The sequence below is a fragment of the Haemaphysalis longicornis genome, unplaced genomic scaffold (assembly GCF_048455015.1).
Source record: "Haemaphysalis longicornis isolate Haplotype H1 unplaced genomic scaffold, Haemaphysalis longicornis Haplotype H1 scaffold_119, whole genome shotgun sequence".
In the NCBI taxonomy this organism is placed as follows: Eukaryota; Metazoa; Arthropoda; class Arachnida; order Ixodida; family Ixodidae; genus Haemaphysalis; species Haemaphysalis longicornis.
The window spans coordinates 604,236-624,587 of record NW_027526224.1 but is presented as its reverse complement, the minus strand read 5'-3'; the positions used below and the strand labels follow the sequence as shown (position 1 = coordinate 624,587).

The window sequence follows — 20,352 nt, the reverse complement described above, 5'->3', positions numbered from 1 at the left end:
GCCAACCTCTCATTGTGCCAGTATTAGGTCTAAACAAGGCAACAGTCGAATTCATTTGTGCCTGATGTTTTGGAGGTGACATGGGTGATATGCTGCTGCCGTCGCCGACGCCCGGAAGAGCGGCGACGAAGCGCGCAGACCCGCGTCCCCGGGTAGCTCTTGCAGGCGATCGCGAACTCTACGAAGACGCACCTGCTTTTTAAGTGACCTATTTTGCCTATAGACGTCACAATAACAAGTTTTTTTTAGGGCGCGGAAAGGCGAAAAGAAGCGAAAGCGAGCCAAAGCAATGCACGAGCCCCTATCAGCCACGCAGCGCAAATCCCGTCAACGCCGCGGAGAAGCGGCGGCAGGCGGCGAAGCGATCGCGAAGCTCGAGGGGTCACAAAGGAAGAGGTGAGAGCCGGGGGTATAGTGAACTAGAATGATCTAGTGGCGCGAACGGCGAGGAAGGGGTGTGCTCTTCTGTGTGGAAAACACCAGGTGGCGCTGCTGCGCCCTCTTCGAAAGGCGCCGCCGCGGCAGTCGCTGTACTTCAGGCGATCTGCAGTTGTTATGGTTGTCGTTGTTCCGATGTTGGGTAGTAAAAAAAAAAAAAAAAAGCTACTCGCGTCTGGCATCCCCGTACCTTGCTAGGAACGTTTTGTTGCAAATCTGCTCGTTTGAGCGGTAGGGAAACGGCTATAAATCGTGTTTGGTGTCGTCTGCTACCTGCGCAGACGATCGATACGAGCGTACGCGTTCGATGTGCTGCCGGCGGACAACTGCTATGTTTAATTCTTTACGAATGGATTTACTTTTTTTTTTGTATTTACTGTAATAAAGTCCCGGCATGAACCTACTCGTGAATTTGCCTCTACAGAAGCAAATTATACGCAGTATTCACGCGTCCAGTGGCACCCGGCTGATTTTTTCAGCAGCAAAGTTTGCAATGAACAAATTACCTTCAGAGGAAGCTTTCCCCAGGCACTTAGGGCTGCATGCGGCGTTAGTACGTGCAATACATCACTAAACCCCGTAGCCATCATGGCCCCTTTGCAGGCCGAACTGCTGCCAGCTTCTTGCAGCACACTGTTCGCAACAGCTGGGAACCTATTTCACCGCTTCCGCATAACACACTACGAAAAAATGTTTGCGCCGACACTTTGAGCACGGATTTCTCGTGAAAAACTTCTAGCTTTTCTTCTCTTCGTATCGATGTGGTAGTGAAAAGAACGTTTCGATCGTCGGCAAAATTTAGCCGGCACCAGAGCTTTGAAGGAAGCTTGACTTCTTGAAGATGGCTTATTGTGAAAGCATCCCATTCCACAGAACTTGCGCCTTCATTTGATGAGCCCTGCGGAGAGAGAGAAGCCTAGTGTGGCTGGCGCACCTCATCTTTTTCGGCTCTTCAGCTTTGTCGTGGCTTCTTGCTGACTGCCGAAACTGGAACTCTTTTTTTTTTTTTGCCCGCCTTTTTCTTTGCGGCTTCCGCCTGCATGCTCCGTACAGAATTCGACGCACAGTAGGCAGGATGGTAGGTACAGCACCTGGAGCCAGTGACAGCTTCCCGCGTGCAAGTCGCACTTCACAGCCGTTTATTACGTGGATGTAATCCCGCAATATGCACTAGGGCTCAAAGTGGCGCTCACCGACGGCTAAAATATGGTCAAGAGTTTGTCCAGTCTTCCCCAATTTTGTTCCCACTTTTTGCGCAGTTCATCGTCCATTGGAGCGGCGAACAAAGACGCCTTGGGAGCACCTGGGTAACCACTGTGACAACCTGGAGCAAAGGAATAGGTGTCCGTCCTTCGTTTTGACATCGCGGCTACCCGGCGCCTGTCCAACCTCTATTCGACAGCACTCGCAATAACTATTTTTTCAGACGATTAGATACCCCTTGCTTCTGTAGGGGAACATCACGGAAACGTAAAACACGCAGAAAATGAAAGGCCGGCCTCGACCATAAACAGACGGAGAGGAGAGTCTGTCCGACCGAGCGCCGCCAACGCATCGCACATCCGCTCGTGTCGTCTGCGCCGCTAGCAGACGACACAGCGCTACTTTGTTTGTAGCCGTTGCCCGATGGCTCAAGCGGGTCTGATAAGCAACAAAACGTTCCTAGAAAGGTAAAGGGACAACAAAAGTGAGCATCTTTCTTCCATAACGGTTAATTACTGTACCACACTAAAAAACGGCAGCGGCAATAGCTGGCGAGCGCTTCAAGCAACGGCCCGTTCAACCGCGGTACCTGTTTTCGGAGAAGGCGCAGTGGCGCCCCTGGCGGCGGTAGACGCGCTTTGCTTCAGCCGAACGCGGCAGAGCGCTCCCGTTCGCGCCACTGGATCAAGACATTCTAGTTCACTGTAGCCGGGGGGAAATGGGAGCGGGGGCTGTGCTTTCTGCTGTTTCAAATGATTAGCTGAATTGACTGGGCAGCGCCCCTTAAGACAGAATAATGACCACATTAGATTGGGAAATGCAACACACTGTACCGATGCAAGGTCGGTTACCAATGCTCAGTGAAAGAACTCTAAAGGTCGTAGAAAAAGAGTCACACTAGGGGGTACGTGAAATTTTTTTCAGTACGAAAAATATATTTACAGCTTAGATGAGATAAAAAGTGCTTAAACCTCCTTTTCTCAGTACTCTTGGCTAGAAAAGCAATAGCAGTCTGGCAACAATACGGATAGCGGTGTGGTGTATGTATTTCTTGGCGACATCGTCAACTACGTCCCACCGGAGTCCATAGTAGACGACACGGGAAGAGGGCGAGGCGAGTGACGGCGGCTCGCTGCGCGTTTTGGGTCCGCAACGTAGGGTCGCGGACCATTCATTCATTCGGACACGATGGATCGGGCGAGATCTCTGGCCGCGTCGTTGACGCCCTTGGCCCGGGCCCTGCTCTCGGAGAAGTGGGGTCCCGTGCGGCTGGCGAGCAGCGGTCACTTTGGAGTTCACCTGCTCAAGGTGCCCGCGCGGGGCTATGTGACCCGCGCCGCAGCCGAGCCGTTCCTCAACGGCAGCTCGTCCGTCTACGTCGAGGAGATGTACCGCGCCTGGACCCAGGACCCCAACTCGGTGCACAAGGTGCGTTCGTCTTTCACCTACCTTCGCCACCTGCGCACTTCGGCACCTATAAATACACATGCCCTACAGCCGAGGCTCGCGGTGCGGCCGTCGCAGATGGACAGCGCGGATTCGCTCGCATTATTGCGCTGGCCGCCGCTTTCGTCGCCCAAACACGGTCCTTTAGAAGCTGAGCGGTTCCCCACCACATCGCAGTGGTGTCGTCGCTGTTTAGATAGTGTTTGGGCGGGCGCGAAACGGCTTCGCGCATTGTTTTCTCGCCCGGTTCTCCTGTTCCCGTAAGTGGTGAAATTGGCGCTCTGAAAAAAAAAATCAATCGGCCTACTACCTGAAAACCTACTCGTGTCCATCGCACAACTTTGTGTGGCGGTTTGCGCAACTTACGCAACTTATCGTGCGACGGCCTACCACTACTGCGAGTCTCCCAGCTCCATACCTGCGGTTGCACTAGCAGCACAAGGCGTCAGAGTAGAACCGCCGGGCTCTACTCTGGCACCTTTGGGCACGCCTCCCCGCACGTGCCCCGTGTGTATCGCCACAAGCGCCATGTTGCGTGCCCCAAGCAATCTAGCCGCCGCTTCTCGAGGTATCGGCCTCGCCACGGTCACGCTTTACGACGGCCAGAGTCACCTTGCAGTGGCTCGGCACTCGAGCGGCCTCGCGAGGTCTCCCCTTGGCGGAGACCCTTCCCGCTGGCATGCTGGGGAGAAACAGGGCCGTTGTCGTCATCGTCAAGGCGGCCGGAAGGTGTCAGGTGAACGCCTGCTGCGTGGTCGCCCTTGACGCGCGCGTTGACCCACTTTTCTGCCAGTGCTCTGGCCGCAATGCCGGACAACGGGGCAGCCGGCCGGCTCACCTTTGGCGGGAAAGTGCGAAGTTGGGCGGTTCGCTGATGCACTTCGTCTGAAAATTGCGCGCAACGACCGCAGGTGCGGGCATTGGGCGCACTTTGTGGCGTCATCACGGCTCCAATAGACGGAATTTCTCGTGTGGGTTAAGTGGCCTCCATGTGTATCCGGGCTACGGTGTTCCGTTTCGACTAAGGTGGACTGGTCAAACCCAGGGGTCGACCCACTGACGTGACCTAGCGACTGCTACAATACCTAGCAACCCACTGACGTGACCTAGCAACTGCCACTAGGAAGTTGCCTACAATATTTGTGCTCGGGATATATTCAAGGATTGTGCCAGGCCGTCATAAGTGCACTAACTGCGCGTTTTTTTTTAAATTTTTTAAGGGAGGTGCTGGGCCTTTCGGTATGGGCCTTTGGCCTTTCCAGCACACCCCAGCCCTCCTGGGTTGAAATAAAGTATTGTTATTGTTACTTTCTTTAATGATAATATTGTAATATCGGCACTGGCTTGCATCATGCTGTCATAACGAAACAAAAGAGCCCTTAATGATCAACATGCCAGTGCGTTCTCGCATCTTCGTCTAGCCATATCACTGATCTGTGTTTTCCTAAAAAGAAAATGCTTGAATGAATAAAGAAAACAAAGGAACTCGACATCGCAAGAGTTAAGGCTGCTTGAATAAAGCCCTAAAAAGTCGGATGATCTTGCTGTGAGAGACCAGAGCCTCTATGGGATAAGTATTTAGGCAAAATGCCTATTTTTTTCTTCAGTCAGTATCAAGCCTATTTAACCTATAAGCACGAAATAAAGCAAGTGGGGGCATTTTAAGCAATAGTGCTTATTTTGACTATATGGGCTTTTTCGTGCCTATTTTGACTATATGGGCTTTTTCGTGCCTATTTTGACTATATGGGCTTTTTGGAGCCTAAAAATGCCTTTTTTGTGTTATATATGCCTCTTTTTGGATTTTTTGAGTCGATGTTCTGCAGAGACTGTTCTCGCTTCAACAGCCCGCGAGAAAAAATCCACGAGCCATGCCAAACACGCAAACAGCCCAAACCGTGCCCAAGCCACCACCACCTTGAACTTGCCACCTCGGCCGAGCCGTTAGAAACCCGTGTGCAGCGACACCGGAACCAAGCTCACCGACGACACCCCGGTCCGCGCGAACTGTTCTGTTCTATGTCCTTCTGGCGTGCTGTGTCCACAGACCAACAGGGAAAACTTCTGCCCACGTGCCCTATCTATAGCTAACACAATAAAAAGACGGCAAACAAAAAATGAACGCGACGCAGCCGTGTACATGCCGCTCAAGCTCAAAGATGCCTGCTGGGGGAAAGCACGTGCAAATCTGAGACACCAAAGTTTTAAGGTGATGCCACGAACACTTGCACTGTGAGCCACCGATAATAAGTGCACCACCGGCTGGCAAGATGCAGTACGCGTACCACGTAGAAGGAATGAGAAACGGAGCTTAGGAATGGAGATCTCAGCCCTTTACAAGTAGTCTAGTCGTGACACCCGTCATCTGCCGCGGCCAGGTAAACTTTAATTAAGGGCATTTGGAAACCTAGCGGGAATTAGTTCCGAAGAATCTTGCGCGCTGTTCAATATTGATAATCCGTGTATAGTACATAGTTACTGAATGGTGTTATTGGGGCAGCTTCACTAGTCATCCGCTTCTGCAGAACAGAATAGCTCAGTAATTTGCACAGAATTACTGCACTTCCCTGTACTATCCACGGGATTAATCGGTGTTGTGAAAAGCTTAGGAGGTCGCTCTGCTTCGTCAATGAATTATACGTTGCAGTAAAGATCTTTCTTTGACGCACAGTTATGTTTTCAAGGGGCAGTTACCGATTGTGCCTCTTTCACCAGAGCTCGTTGGCACACCTCCAGTAACTCAGCTGGGGGCAGAAAACTACACCAGAAACACTCCGGTTTCTATCAATACCTTTACAATAGACAAAAGCGTCGCAGCCCAAAGTATTTGCCCCACGCTACAGTTCAACATGACAGGCCACATTTGTGTGCTTATTTCGCAGTCTTAGCTGAAAGCATTTCAGCAGCAGAGAAAGTTGGCGCCACTCTAAAGATGCTAAGTTCATTTGAGAGGTTCAGGACAGATCTGCTACCATCCCCGAAGATAGGTTGATTAAATCTGCTTGAAATAAAATTTCTGGATTCCACATGCTTAAATAACTTCCGAACGTTCTGAGCAGCCAAAATCGTGGTATTCCAGATGGAATTAGATTATGGAGCATCCCGAAGTACAAGAACGCTCCGCCAACTTCAATGGAGGTGGAGCGTTGTTTTTTCGCACACAATTATCGACTGAAAGGGGGTACAACTTCAAGCAGCACACCATTAAAATTGGTGTGGTTTTCCATGGCTTTCAACCTTTTCTTTTGGTGTTGAATCATTGTAAATTTCGTGTAAATTTTGAAATATGATCTCTTGTGCTGCTTATTTTTAGGAAGAAAATAAAACTACTTTCCTGCTGCACATTATTTGTCCGCGGTTTCACTGCAAGTAAAAAATTTGTGCTATAATATGCTTCTGAATCAAATTGGAATTGAGCCTATATATGCCTAATCGAGAGTATTTGGTGCCTTTATACTAAATGGCACTTCTCAGTGCCTATTATAGGCACCTAAAACCTGGATTTTTCGTGCCGAAAGTTCCGGTCTCTAGTGATAAGGGTGTGCTGACATGTGGGGCACTAACTTATTGCATGAGGGTTGCAGCAGTTGTAGGGGGATTGCTGGAGGTTTGTAAGCTATTTGGTCTATTGCCAAGGGAAGGGAAAATATTTGAGTAATTTTTACTGGGTGTGTTATTTCTTTAGCACAAAAAGATATTTTTAAATGCAGAAAACAATTATTTCTGTCTTCTGGTGCATTTCTGACATTAAACGTTTGTTCACAGCATTGTATGCCTTATACCAAACTAGGGGAAACTTCAATGCAATGTTTGAAAGTCGGTGAAATATCTTAGGAGATGCTTGAGAAGTGATGTTTCCTCAGTTTGCATTGGTCAAACTTCTTACAGGGACTGGCATTACATGCTGTAAGGAGCACTGGTGTATTTTGCGTAACATTAAGGGATTGCTCAATAACTAGTGTGGGAATCATTGTGCTTAGAAATAAGACCTCACAGTGGGGTGTAAGGTGGCTAAGTTATAAATCAAGTCTCACAATTAAAGGGACACTGAAGTGAATTCGTCGAGCTCCCGTTTTTGCTTTCACTGCATGTTCTGGCCCAAATGAACGCACTTTTGCATCGCTTATCCGGGCGATAAGGCTGTATATATTTTATAAAGCCTGAAAGAAGAAAAACTACCTTGCGCGGTTTGCGGCGGCCGCAACAACTAACAGCTGTGACGTCAGTAAAAGGTGCTACGTCATTGGACAATGTCCAAGATTATAATTCAAACAAGCTTAGGTTTCGGTTATGTGAAACAACATGCTTGGCATCCGACGTTATCGTTGGATGGACATTCTGATGGCTCAATAATCGCCATACCACACTTCTGTCATGTCGTCGGCTGTAAAATGCCTCAGATAAGCCTACCAGGACGGCTTGGAATCGTAGCAATCACTAGCCGAGGCCTACGCAGTGGATGAACGCCCTCCACGTCACCGCAGATGCTCAAAGGCCATGCGCTTTTCCCCCATCTTTGGAGCTTGCCTCACTCGTGCCTGTATCGTAAAAAGCGCGTTCGCACAAGGCCAAGGGTCTGCTGATTCTGGCCTGTGCCCACTGCCCGCAAGCAGTCGGTACTTATGGCAACAGCATGCCAACGAGAACTCTAGCATGTCAGTGCCAGTCTGCGCGTGTTCTGCGAACTCGCATGGGGAGCAAATGAATTTTGCGGGCCAAAAATGGTGAATTCAGTATTGAAAACATCGGCCTAAAATGGAGAAATCAGCGTAAAAAACAAAACAAAAAAGGATGTAGCTTTGGGGATTTGAACTTGCGACTTTCAAAATAGCGTACCTAGCGTTCAAGACCACTCGGCCACGAGCCAGCACTGCCGGGGATGGAAATATAAGGTTTATAATGTAAAACCAGTGTACATTTTTATTTAGTTTTAGCATTTCAAGCAGCTTAGATGACTATTTGTTGTATAGCGCTCGTGCAGTAAGTGTCCCCCAAATTTCCTCAATATCTTACGTCTAGCAGTTGCATTTCTTAGACGGAAAAGCGTTCACAGATGTGTGGTCGTGCTGCTGACCGTTGTGCTTGTTCACCCAGCGCAAAAAACTGCTTCCTGCACCCTAGTTTCACTCTGTACGGTAAAAGTTTCAGTTGATTTTATTTCCTTAGTGCCAATGTTAACTTCGCTGACTAAATAAATTCATGTAAACGCACCCAGCGTGGTCGAAACATGGCCTAGGGACTCCGGACTACAATTTGCGCTAGTAATCCCACAATGTTTACTAATCACTTCAGTGACCCTTTAAGAGTGAGCTGTGTTTGGCTAGCCAAGGTTTTAGTTTTGTATTCTTTTAGCAAAGGGAGAGGTTAATTCTAAAAGCACCCTTGTAGAATCTTTTGAACCCTAATAAGGGAAAATGGGTAAAACAGTCGTCACCATTAGCACAGGAGTCATGTGATGTGCCTGTGGGAAGGCTGAGGTGAGTGCAGCTTTGTACAGGGTGGTGCGACGATAATTGGAACACTTCAAAAATTTGTCCTGAGCGAATTGCCGCTCTGTTCGCACTCAAACCTCACGCGAAGGTCGCATTTTATGGTCTATTTGGTTTGACACCAGGAACGAAGAACGACACTTACTTGTTTATTCTGAAAATAAATAAAAACGATTTTCCCCTATGGGGAAATGGCGACCGATTTGGACGTGCGAGCCAGCGCAAGTTGATCTTGGAACCACGGCGCCACCTGGGGTATGCAAAGCGAAACTGACGATGTGGATCCCAGCGCCTTCCATGGCAAAAAGAAGCCGAATGGGGTAGCAGGCGATCAGTAAGCGTGAAAGTGGGTTTTCTGATTGTCTGCTACCACATTTGGCTCCTTCCACGGCAGGAAGGAGCCACATGAGGTAGCAGACGATCAGAAAATGTGAAAGCAAGTGAGGACACCCAACATTTATTGGCCATGATGAACCGTGGGAATATTTTATTATGATTGGTATCAGCTGTTATGCAACTATTTGCGATCATCGTAAACTAGGGACGAAAGAGATTTTCTGATCGTCTGCTACTTCATTTGGCTCCTTCGTACCATGAATCCCTAACGTTCGTTTTGCTCTGCATAACCCAGGTGGCTTTCATGAATCCCAACGTCTGCTTCGCTCTGCATAACCAAGGTGGTGCAGTCGTTCCAAGATCAACTTGCGCTGGCTCGCACGTCCAAACCCGCCGCCATTTTCCCAAAGGCGAAAATCGTTTTTATTTGTTTTCAGAATAAACAGGTAAGTACCATTGTTGTTCCTGGTGTCAAACAAAATAGACCACAAAATGCGACTTTCGTGTGAAGTTTGAGCGCGAACAGGGTGGCGGTTCTCTCAGGAAAATTTTTTAAAGGGTTCCAATTATCTTTGCACCGCCCTGTACTTCATCCGTGCTTGCAAAGCATGGTTGGCAGTTAACTACGGGGAACTTCTTTTCGCATAGGTTATAATGTAAGCCTGTCAGTAAGAAAAAAAGAAAGGTGCACACATACGTCATGATATTCCCATTGTGATAATCTGTCATCATCTGTCACCATGACTTGCTTGTCTCTGGCGGTGGAGCAGAAAGATAAGTGGAGCTGCTGCAGTTCCACTCTTCATAAATGACTGATTAGGGGGACAGTGGGGTGCCTTAGGGCAGGTCAGGGATGGGGGGGAGAGGCATTTCCTTAGCAGTTCAGGGGGGGCCCTTCGATCGAGTTGGTAGTTGAGTGGTATGAAATTTTCGTCCCCTTAGAACCGTTTTTGAAAGACTATTCCTAATAGGGCAATTCATTGGAGGGCAATTGGTCACGTAGGACAGTTCTTTATAAGGCTATTTGTCGAAAAAAAAAAAATTAACTTTAAAAGCACAATGGACTATTAAAAAAAGGGCATCAAACATGTATGTGTAAAATATGAAGTTCTAATGCCTACATGAAAAAATTAAATCCACCTCTGTACAAGTGGCTGCGTGTTCACCAGGGCAATCTTATCACTCAAGGCCAGAAATTAGTGGTTCAGTGAGCGTGCAGCTACCGGTACGAACTTTCAAGAATAACAACGTAAAGTTCACCAGCCAAATGCTACAGATTAACTGGTCTTGGCGTTGTTTTTCACAGTCTCTATGGAATTCATCAGGGCTAAAAGGGGCGAAGAAATGCTGGTTTGCGAAGGATTTTTTTATATTGTGAACTGAAGGTACTGGACATGTCGAAGAAGAGGGACCTGCAAAGTGAAGAATGATACTGACGCGCAGATTAGAGAATCTGCGCGTTGTTTAACTCGCAGATAACCACAGCCATGCTCCACACCAAACCGAGGTTAGCTGTTTGAAATCTGTTCATAAATGAATGCCAGTGCTCGTGAGAATGCATGAATATTCGTTTGTGTATTTTGTCATGAGAGCACTACAGATAAATGTGTGCAGGGGAAGCGCCAGGCCATTCGATTCGCTGACTGTCGGCTATGGACGTCACTCTGTTGACTTCTTCTACGCTTATGTATTCTTTGAGTTTTTGCGGAGCACAAGTTTGCTCCAATAAACTTTGTTCCTTGAAGAACCCTGCTTGTCCTTGGTTGCGTGGCATTACACTTGATAACAGCGAGATAGCTCTTCTTGAATTTGGATAATAGGAATAAGAGTGCGTCGGGAGGTACTTGCGTCGAAGCATGGTGAATGCCGTTTGCGTCACTTCTCATGTTCGTTAAAACTCGCGACGCGTTAATTCTGGGAAGGCACGAGGTATTTTCTTTTATTGTAAACTGTTTGCTTCCTCAATAAAATTGTGCTTTTAGTCTGTATTGTGCCCATGTTGTGTCTTTGCCCCAGTCTGTTGTTTCGTGCAGTAGTAGAGTGAACCAGTAGCAACTAGCCCCATTCAGTTTTTTGAACACATTCTTCGAAGGAGCGAGTTGTCATCTTGACAAATTGCCCTATTACGAATTGCCTTTTGACGGATAGCCCTACGGTTGATGAGTGGGATCTATTATCTCTGGATTGTGGTCCTTTGTTTCCCCTCGGTCTGCTCCTTACTAATGGGAAGGGCAGATTGATGAGCGTGTGTTGCAGATGTGCCCATCAGCTGTCATTGCATTTCCTAATCTTGGTGGTTTCTTGAAAAGAGCCTTTGCCAACTTATTTTCCTCACGTCAGCCCTGTAAGCTACAGATGTATGTGGGGAAGTGTGTGTGTGTAGGGTTTAGTTTTTAGGGCAGGTGCAAACGGAATGGACACAGCTGCCGCATTGTTCCCACTGGAAGTGGTGGCTTGTAAATAGTATAGAAGCTTTTGCATTATAGCTCGTAAAGGTTCTTGCGATTGGGTACTTTTCTACCTGCTCACTGGCAGCAGGAATAGTAGAGTATGAAGGGATGGTAGCACTGTTCGTACCCCTGAACACTGCCCAGCAGGTTATTTGATGGTCAGCCAAAAAAGGAAACACCATCCATCACAAACTTGGGGAAAATGTTTAAAGCGAGGCGCTAGTAAAGCATGAGTTGTCTGGAGAAAGAGGAGGAGACAAGTCTCCTCCAACATTGGTTCCACCTTTGCGCCCCTATCTTCTGGGGGATTACCAAAGAGTGCTTCTGTTTCAGTTGCCAGGATCATGTTTACTGTTGGGCAAGCTCTGAGCTGCATTTGTTTTGTGGCCCCGATAAACAGCAGCAGGGCCAGCTGGTAGATTAGCTCGCCAATCCCTGCCCCTTTGTCTGCCGCACTGGCTGCTTCCCGCTCTCTGTGAATGAGCGCATGGCTTGCAGGTGTTAGTGGCGCAGCAATGTGGCTTCTCCCTCTCCTCGTGTAGAGAAGCGAGCTTGCCTGCCCTCACAGCTGCAATTAGGCACCCTTTGCCCAGTGCACAGCTGTTGTTACCGCTGAAAGAGAGGAGTGCACCGAGGTTGTTGCTCTAGGGACGGTTCTCTACACTTGTGCTCCCCTCTAAACTAAAGGCGCCAGCCTTTAGTTTCTTGAGGTTTCCAAGTTTTTAGTGAATGGAGATGAGTAGCCTTGGCCATGGGTGCAGTCCAGGGGTGAAGCATGGGTATGGGGGCACTGCTAATGGTAGTGTGGTTTTTGCATGGCTCTGCAGGAGGTGGGGTGCTGGTCTTTTCCATGTGTCCTGCACCCACAGCAAAAGGACAGTGGGGAATAGAAGGAAAAAAAAGAACAAGCTCTCCAGTCATGTGTGCTGCAAGACTTTTGCAGATAGCAATTCATTCCCATACCAAATTTTATTTTGTCATAAAATTTGGCAAAAGAATGGAGTGCCAAAATGTTTGTGGCACTTTTTGTAAGGCGTCCACGTCTCATTCCCATTACAGTCTCATGGAAGCTTTTGCTGATGCTATAGCGGTGTCACTGCTAAACAGTTGAATAAGCAAGCTGAGAACAAATTCATGAGTGATTCTTTCCATGCTTGTACAAGTGCAAGTGAACATCTGTTTCACACCTGTGTTGAACTTTATACCCTGCAAAAAGTAATTGTGCTACAAAAGCAAAAAATATGGTTTGCTTTGTTTCCAGTGCAGCTGTCGAGTGGCAGTTGTCATCATCCCATGTTAATTACATATGCAGAGTTTTTGTATGTCACATTGTGCGCATACATCAGCAGGTTCAGATGGAAGAAATAGTTGCGTTGCTCACAGGTTAAAACTACCCATGCCGTCACTACTTCGACACCGCCAACTTTTCTGGGTGACAGCTTTTCTACTGAGTTGCGCCCCAAGTGAAAGTGACATTGGAGGTGAGGCAGTTTAGCCAAAGCAAACGCCAAAGAGGGGCTAAAAAAAAAAAAAAAACGTTTTAAACATGTCTTCGGTGCTCCTTATTTTTAGAAGGAAGCAAAAATTGGAAAGGAAATCAAAGTGACAGCTGAACAAGTAACAAATGGCATATGTAAATACGAAGTCGGAATGTTTTTTCTAATTTACAAATAAGTATCCATGCTTTTTCTTTCCTTGTTTATGTTGGTTTAATGACTAGGAAGGACTTATTTAATGGCAAAGTAAGGACTGATGCCAATTGCTTGTGGAAAATTTGAATTGGGGCCTAATGTGCTGAAGTTGGGCTAGACTTTCCAGGGAACTTTATCGTGTGGGGAATATCCTACACAGGGGCCTTTTTGTGTGGTGCCTCTGTTTTGGAGGCAACGTATGAGGAGTGAGAGGGAAAACCTTCTTGGGTTGTTGTTGTTGTTGTTATTATTGTTGTTGTTGATCTTTAGGTTTAACGCGCCATCGCAACGCAGGCAATGGGGCAAGCCGTAGTGGAGGGCTCTGGATTAATTTTGACCACCTGGGGATCTTTAACGTGTGCCCAAATCTCGTACACACGGGCGTTTTTGCTTTTCGCCTACATCAGAAAAGCGGCTGCCGTGGCCAGGAATCGAACCCGTCCTCGTGCTCAGCAGCACAACGCCTTAGCCACTGAGCGACTGCGGCGGGTTGAAAACCTTTTTGGAAAGTATGGTTTCTTGGGCTGGGTATCAAGCTTATGACCAGCTCAACACTTGAGCTACTGCGGCTGACAATTTCATATTGTGGCGGTTCAGATGAACTTGAAGTATGCCCCCATGTCAGCCAAGCATATTGTGCATTTGTAAACTTTCGTAATGTGGTTGAGCATAGTCCAAAATCAGCTAGTGCCACCTGTAATGTCACTTAAAAGACGTTTGAGAGTTAACATTCAGTTCATTCTGAAATTTCATTAGCGGGTCTCGTGGGAGGCAATTGCCCTAAGCGTACTGCTTATTTTGGTTTACGTCCACTGGGAGACATTTTAGAGGTGTGGCATTGGTGGGGCCAGCAGTATAGACCCATTTGTTTGGAAGGTGTGTCCGGGGTCTGTTAGGAGAGCCTGTAAACTCAGACTATAGAATGCTCCAGCAAGTTGTGTCCACTGGACAATGCAAGGCGTATGGGGAATGAGAGGTTAGCTTGTGTATGGCATGGCTGAGGATACCTGTGGGGCACACTCGCAAATACTGCGGCAATTGATCAGTGAGCCAATTCTAGCCAACTGCGGCAATTGTAGCGGTGAGCCAATGGGTTTGGGAGAGCCCAGGCATCCCAGCAGAAACCTAATTAAATACTGTAAAACCTTGTTTGGTCGAAAGTCCTCAACTCTGGAAGGAAAAAAAAAAAAAAAGACTCAGTTATGTTGAGTTTTGAAATGCCGACAATTTCAGTGCACAGGGTACAGACTACTGAGGTTGAGCGCATCCAACAGCCATGCTAATCAGCAGCCTTTGGTGTAGTTTGAAACGATGTAGTTTCAATCACCTGCCCATCACGTTTTATTCAAAGTGTGTCTATGCATCTGCAATGTTAACCTGTGGCTTTTGCATCTATGTTGAACAACCCACCCCTTATGTAACACCCCCCTGTGGGGTCTTTAAGGAAATAAAGTGAAGTGAAGTAATGGAGGCACAATAATGGAGCTCATCGTTTGGAAAGGGTACCAGATTGCAGGGCAGGCACCCGAGGAAACATTGTTTCTGGAAACAGCGGGGAATTTAAATTCTTATTTGTGTATACTTATATCATCGTAAGAGTTGCCTTGTTTTGTGTTTGTTCAGGGTAAGAATTTTGAAGGTAATATTCCAGAACACATTTAAAATGCACTTTGAAATGGAGATGCTTGTGCTGATGGGGGGGCAAGGTTTTTGGCAAGCAGCAGCTGCTTCCAACTTTTAAAGGTTTACAAGGATAACTGTCGCTTCGCTGTGTCCTTGCTTGGTACCAGTTGCTTTGTGGATGTGTACCCTCTAGAAAAGGCAATTTACCGAGCTCGAAGTTTGAGGTTTACTTCCACAGTATGTGCCCATGTGGTTGTTTTGTAAAGCTTTTGCAGGTGAGAGTTTGGGTTATCTTTAGTACATTGCAAAAAGACTTCGGAGAAAATCTGAAAATGCCAGAACAGCACAGGCAGTTGATTTGGAGTTGGGAAAACTTGAGTTACATGCATTTTTACTTGACCGTGTTGGAGGGAACAGGAGTTGTGCTGTGTACAGACTGTTTATTTTTTATGTGTGCTGAGGGTTTTCGAGGAAAGCCTGGTTACTAAAATGAACGTTTTTTCCGCAGTTTCATTTTACAATCAGGTTGACGTCATGTTAAGTAAAAAGTGTAGGTAGCGTGGGAACGCTTGTGCTAATGGGTTATTTACTTTTTCGATCGCTGGCTTGGAAAGCCATCTAACGCAAAGTTGCAATCAGACAAGGGTGGCAGATTGTCAATTGCAAACAAATTCCAAACCTGGATCATGGTTTGTGTTGTAAGGGGCGACAGTTTACCCCAAGTGCATAGGGGATTAAGAGCAGAGGTTCCCCCAGGTCTGGCTGGAACACAGCAGTCCTGCTGCTGTTTACACGGAATTGTAACCTTCTCATGATGCATCATCAACCACAAACAAAAGGCGAACAGCAAAATATGAGTCTGAGCGCACATTGATGGAGATTTGTTTTATGGAAGCAAAAAAAAAAAAAAAAAAGTACAGAAATGTTGCGAATCGTCTACGATTGCAGAAGTGTTTTTTCCAGCCGCTCTGCTAGATGCTGAACTTCCTAAAGTCGGCTTTACCAGGGGCAGTAAACCTGTCTTATATCAAAGTGTGAAGGCATCGCGTATCCGTGTGAAGTGCTCACACCAGTCCGTGTAAAGTTGGCTTTACTGCTGTGCACCAATGCATTGCTAGTGCATCATGTCACGCATTTTTTTTTTTTTTCCAATTCTTTGTCAATTGTGAAGCTACCAGTCATCTACATTTCCACTAATAAAATGCTTATACATATTCTTCTATGTTACCTCTTCTGATAGTTATGCAGTATTACCACATGGCATTGTTTTATACTATGTTGATTCTGTTCAATTTGTTTTACCCCCCCCCCCTTACTCAATGTTCCTACGGGAACCTGTAAGGTAACATGAATAAATAAATAACTAGCCCAATTGTGCAACTATTTTGTGGATGTAAGGCATCTAGTTTTTTCAGTGGGTACTCTCCAAAGAATGAGTCATGCGTAATTGTTCATTTCGTGCAGTTTGTAAAATTGCTACTGCACTGTCATTATGAAGGACCCATGATGCCACTGGGTGAAACAAGACTGCCATGTCAGCGTCTTTAGGTTCACGCATTTCTGTACACATTTTCTGTCTGTACCTCGTATGCCACCTAACCCCATGTGTGCCCACATATAAACAGGAGAAGTATATATCACATTTTATAATTGGCTAAAGCTACAGTGAACACTGAATAACTGTGTTTTTAATTGAAAGGTCATAGCTAGATCTTTTGGCTTTCCTTTGACTTTATATATAGGCTTAAGGTACACTGAAGATTAAATAATTGTTTTAATTGAAAGATCATAGCTAGATCTTGGCTTTTCTTTGACTGCAAGTGGGGATTACTTCAAATGAATTAAAGTTTGCACTTTGTGTGTGGCATTTTTGTTCCCCGTTTTTTTCCCCGTGACATGAAGTGCACATCGCACAATGATGAAACCGAGAGCGTTGCACAAGCTGATTAAGCCTGTGCACTGCTGCTACCTCGAAGCTGGTGCGGAAGAGAGCTGTGCCAGCCTGGTGATAAGTGAAGATGACAGTTGGTGTGGTTGCACAGGCAGTTGGGCTGATAACCTCGGGAATTTCGCCCCTCCGCGGTAGATTGTCAGTTACCCCTAACGGTGTCCTTGCTGTTCCTACCAGTGATGAACAGTAATAGTAGAACGGAATTTGTTTATATGAACAATGCTGCAAGCCGTGAGTGGGCTCAAGCAGAAGGTCAGGTCAGTCTAATAATAGAAAAATCAGTACATAGTGTACACTAAAAACATGGCAACAGGCTGTTACACAATACGTGACCGAGCAACAGCAAACAGTTCTGAATCAGTGTATCAGTGTATCACTTTCAGATGTGAATATCTGATATGCCGGGTTGCACCCCCACCTGTCCATTATTGTGCTAAAAAAATTAATGCATAAAATTGTTTGTGTGGGCAAGTGGACAAAGGTAGGGTGACTAGAATGGGAAGGTGGGATGACCGTGGCGCCTTTCCCGTGGAGCGGGTGTTCCCCCAGCGCGTGCCTGCCGCTAGGGCAAAACAGAACGCTGTCGTCAGGGGTGCCATCAGCATTGCTGCAAGGGAAAGCCACTCCAGCGGCCAGCCTCTCGGTCAGCGCCTGGGCACGGACTAGCCGCTGTGGGGTTTGCGGCAGATTATTGCATGTTGTGTTTATGACTGCACTGCTGTGCGGTGGCGAAGATGCCTTCTACTTTAAAGCAAAAAAATTCTGAGGTGGTGTTTCGTGCTAGGGTTCGATTCCGGATACAAATCTTGTTCCGAAAAAGGGTCCCTCTTTAGTGCGCCAGCTTGTCTTTTTTGAAGTGGTCGCGTGCTATTGTGAAGGCCGACAAGACGCTTCAGGACAATTGGGCTGTTTGCGCAAAGCACTTTGACGCGAGATGAGTAGTTCTAGCACGTCATACTGTTAAAACCCGATCTGACGCAGTCACCGAGAACCGCGAATTATTTCGTTAAACCCAGAACTTCGTAAAATCGCGACTGTCATTTTACAAGCAGCTGATTTCATAAATTCCATATCTAAAGGGAGTCGCACCCGAGCAGCTACCATGAGATCGTAACTGTGGCGGCTACGGCGCTCGCCTTACGATAATTGCACGGTGAAAATAATGAGCCAGCTGGGGCTTGCCTTGAAGTCGTCGCACCGGGCAGTCCCGCTGAGCACTACTTTCTGTTGTACCACCTCCCTGCTGAGTGGACTGTTCTTGGCTCTCATATCCTTGAACCACCTAAACAGGGCTTCCTCCAGTTTCTCGTGCAGGATATACGTGTCCTTGAGGTTATTTTTCTTCGACGCAGTTCCAGAAGTGGCATGGATGGTGTCATTTCCCTTCAAGATTGTGGTAAGGGTGCTGGCCAGGACGACGTGCACTACGGGATTGTTGAGTAATTTATCACGTAAAGTTCCGTGAAAGCAAAACTATATGCCTTGTTATTTTTTTTCTGATGTGGCGCAATAATCTTCGTGGCGTTCTGTCAAAACACATTTGAAATTTCTCGTCTCTTGCTTGAAATACTTCCTTAAATCCGGAGTGGCGGGAAATCTATTTCATAAAGCATTGAGCCATATAGGCACCTGCGGGGGTAGTATCAGAATTTGTTCATTAGATCGGGTTTCGTTAGATCTAGTTTTGACTAGTATCTTACCACGTCTAGATCTAGTACGTGGGACAACTACAAACAATGCTCTACAGCTGAAGTAGCTTCGCTTATGCTACTACACATCCCTTGTGCTACACATCCTTGCTACACATTGCGTGCTACACATCCTCCATTTTTATTGGCATTTTGATTATAAAACGAACGAGAACAAAGGCAAAAAAACAAAGGCGTGCGTGACGTGAAAGAAGCAGCAGAAGTGAATGAACATTCTGTCTGCTTCACGCAATGCCATTTGCTCGCCCAGGAACATGTCGCATCTGTTTGCTTGGTTTTCGAACTACATTGAGAATGAAATGACTCCAGGACGTTGCATTACAACGTATGCCATAATTTCATGTTGATTTGGCAGGTGTAAACGAAGTTATCTGCTTTGGTACGTAATTACGCCTACCACCACCAACAACAACAACAAAAAACATGTGACAGGAATAAACATGCCGCGTGATCCTAGCAGTTAGTATAGCGCTCACCTCGGAGGAAAAAAAAAAAAGCAATATTTCACATAAACCCTGCAAAAAGCACTGTACCATAGATAAGCTCCCGCTCAGCGGCTTTAATGTGGCATGTCTCAAACACCTGCTTACTTTCTGGCAGTGTAAAAATTGACTGTGTTTAGCCGTGTTGCTAACCCCATGTTAGCGGTAGCGAAACACAAGCCTTGCCTTGTCTAAGGAACTACGGTATCAGCTAAAATTTCTAGAGCTCAGTAACGCGTCCCCGCCGGGTCGTGGCAGAGACGCGTAGAACGGAGAACGGCCGCGCGAGCTTACGGTGCCCGACGACAGGGCCGCCGCGTGGCATTCACGCGAACGGGGGCCAGCTTTTCCTTGCCGGTTATCACACCTTCCCATTCTAGCCACCCTAACAAAGTTAAGGGTAAATTTGTCAGGATTTTGTCTTTCAGAACTATGTGACAAAGGGGGTGAGGTGAACCGATGGCTGAAAGGGAGCTTTTAGTGGGGCAAAGAAATGTTGCTCTTGTTACATTCCTTTATGGTTCCAAGGTTGAAATTTAATTTTGATTAGTTTTGATAGGGAGTCATACCAGTGATAGTTACGGTAAACAAACTTGATGGTGCGCCTCAGTTTTCTCAGGGTTACTACTGATTCCAAACCGCAATGTGCACTCTCGATGGGACCTTATTTACTTTTGTTGTACACAAGTTTTGCAGTAGCAGCAGCAGAGTCTCCAAGTTTCTGCTAACCATCCTTGTTTCTTGTGCGAAGACAAACCGACTTCTTTTATGGGGAGGGAGCCATGTCAAAATGCTGGTTATTGTTGTTGCAAATAAGACAGTAGTCAACTACTCGGGGTCACGTTGGTTGTGAGCCAGCAGTGTATTTTGCCATGCTTTGTTCACACCTCTAGTTGAGCACGAAGCCATGTGCCAACTACAGCAGCTTGGCCTGTTCTTCAAATTCTTTCCGTCGTGATTAGGGCGCAGCGTTTTAGAAGGCGGTGGGAGCAGAGAGGCAGCTTTGTGTAGGGGGTGCTACTAGGAAAGGAGTGCCGTTCGGTTTTCTCCAACAAAGCAGTTTAGCGGTTTTTTGTTGCTGGCATCAAACAAGTGTTTTGTGTCTGTGCCTGTGTTGTGACACCGTATGTCTTTTGGAAAGAAAATTTTTTCTTCACTAGAACAAATCGCTGCTTACCCACTGCCTCCTTATGGCAGGGTCTGGGTGCATACATTTCGGTAACTGGAGGAACAATACGTACGTACAGTTTTACCAGCTCACATGGGGGGTACAACACAGAAAGGATTGGACTGGGTGCCAAGTATGTAGGTGTGATTGAATAAAGGGCGCCGGATGTGGAGCAGGCTTGTGAGCTTAACAGCAGCAGGGGCAACGCAGAAGTGTTCCTCAATGAACTGCTCACATGCTAGGACAATGTTTAGTCCAGAATTAAATCAACAAAGACCAACTTGGCGACTGGGCTTCTCTTAAGCAAGATAGGGGCTGGACTCCTCAAAAAGCTTCTTGATGATGTGGAGAGCGTCATAAAAACGG

The 20,352-nt window shown here is 46.7% G+C and overlaps 1 protein-coding gene across 1 annotated transcript in view; it reads left to right on the top strand.

Annotated features, from left to right (window-relative positions):
- Positions 1-2,724: 2,724 nt before the first annotated feature.
- LOC144161511 (2-oxoglutarate dehydrogenase complex component E1-like) overlaps positions 2,725-20,352 on the top strand; it is a 203,376-nt gene continuing 185,748 nt past the window's right edge. Inside the window, exon 1 of the mRNA XM_077692173.1 lies at positions 2,725-3,069. Within this exon, the coding sequence (XP_077548299.1) occupies positions 2,830-3,069 (240 nt within the window). The 5' untranslated portion in view covers positions 2,725-2,829. The remainder of the gene's footprint in view (positions 3,070-20,352) is intronic.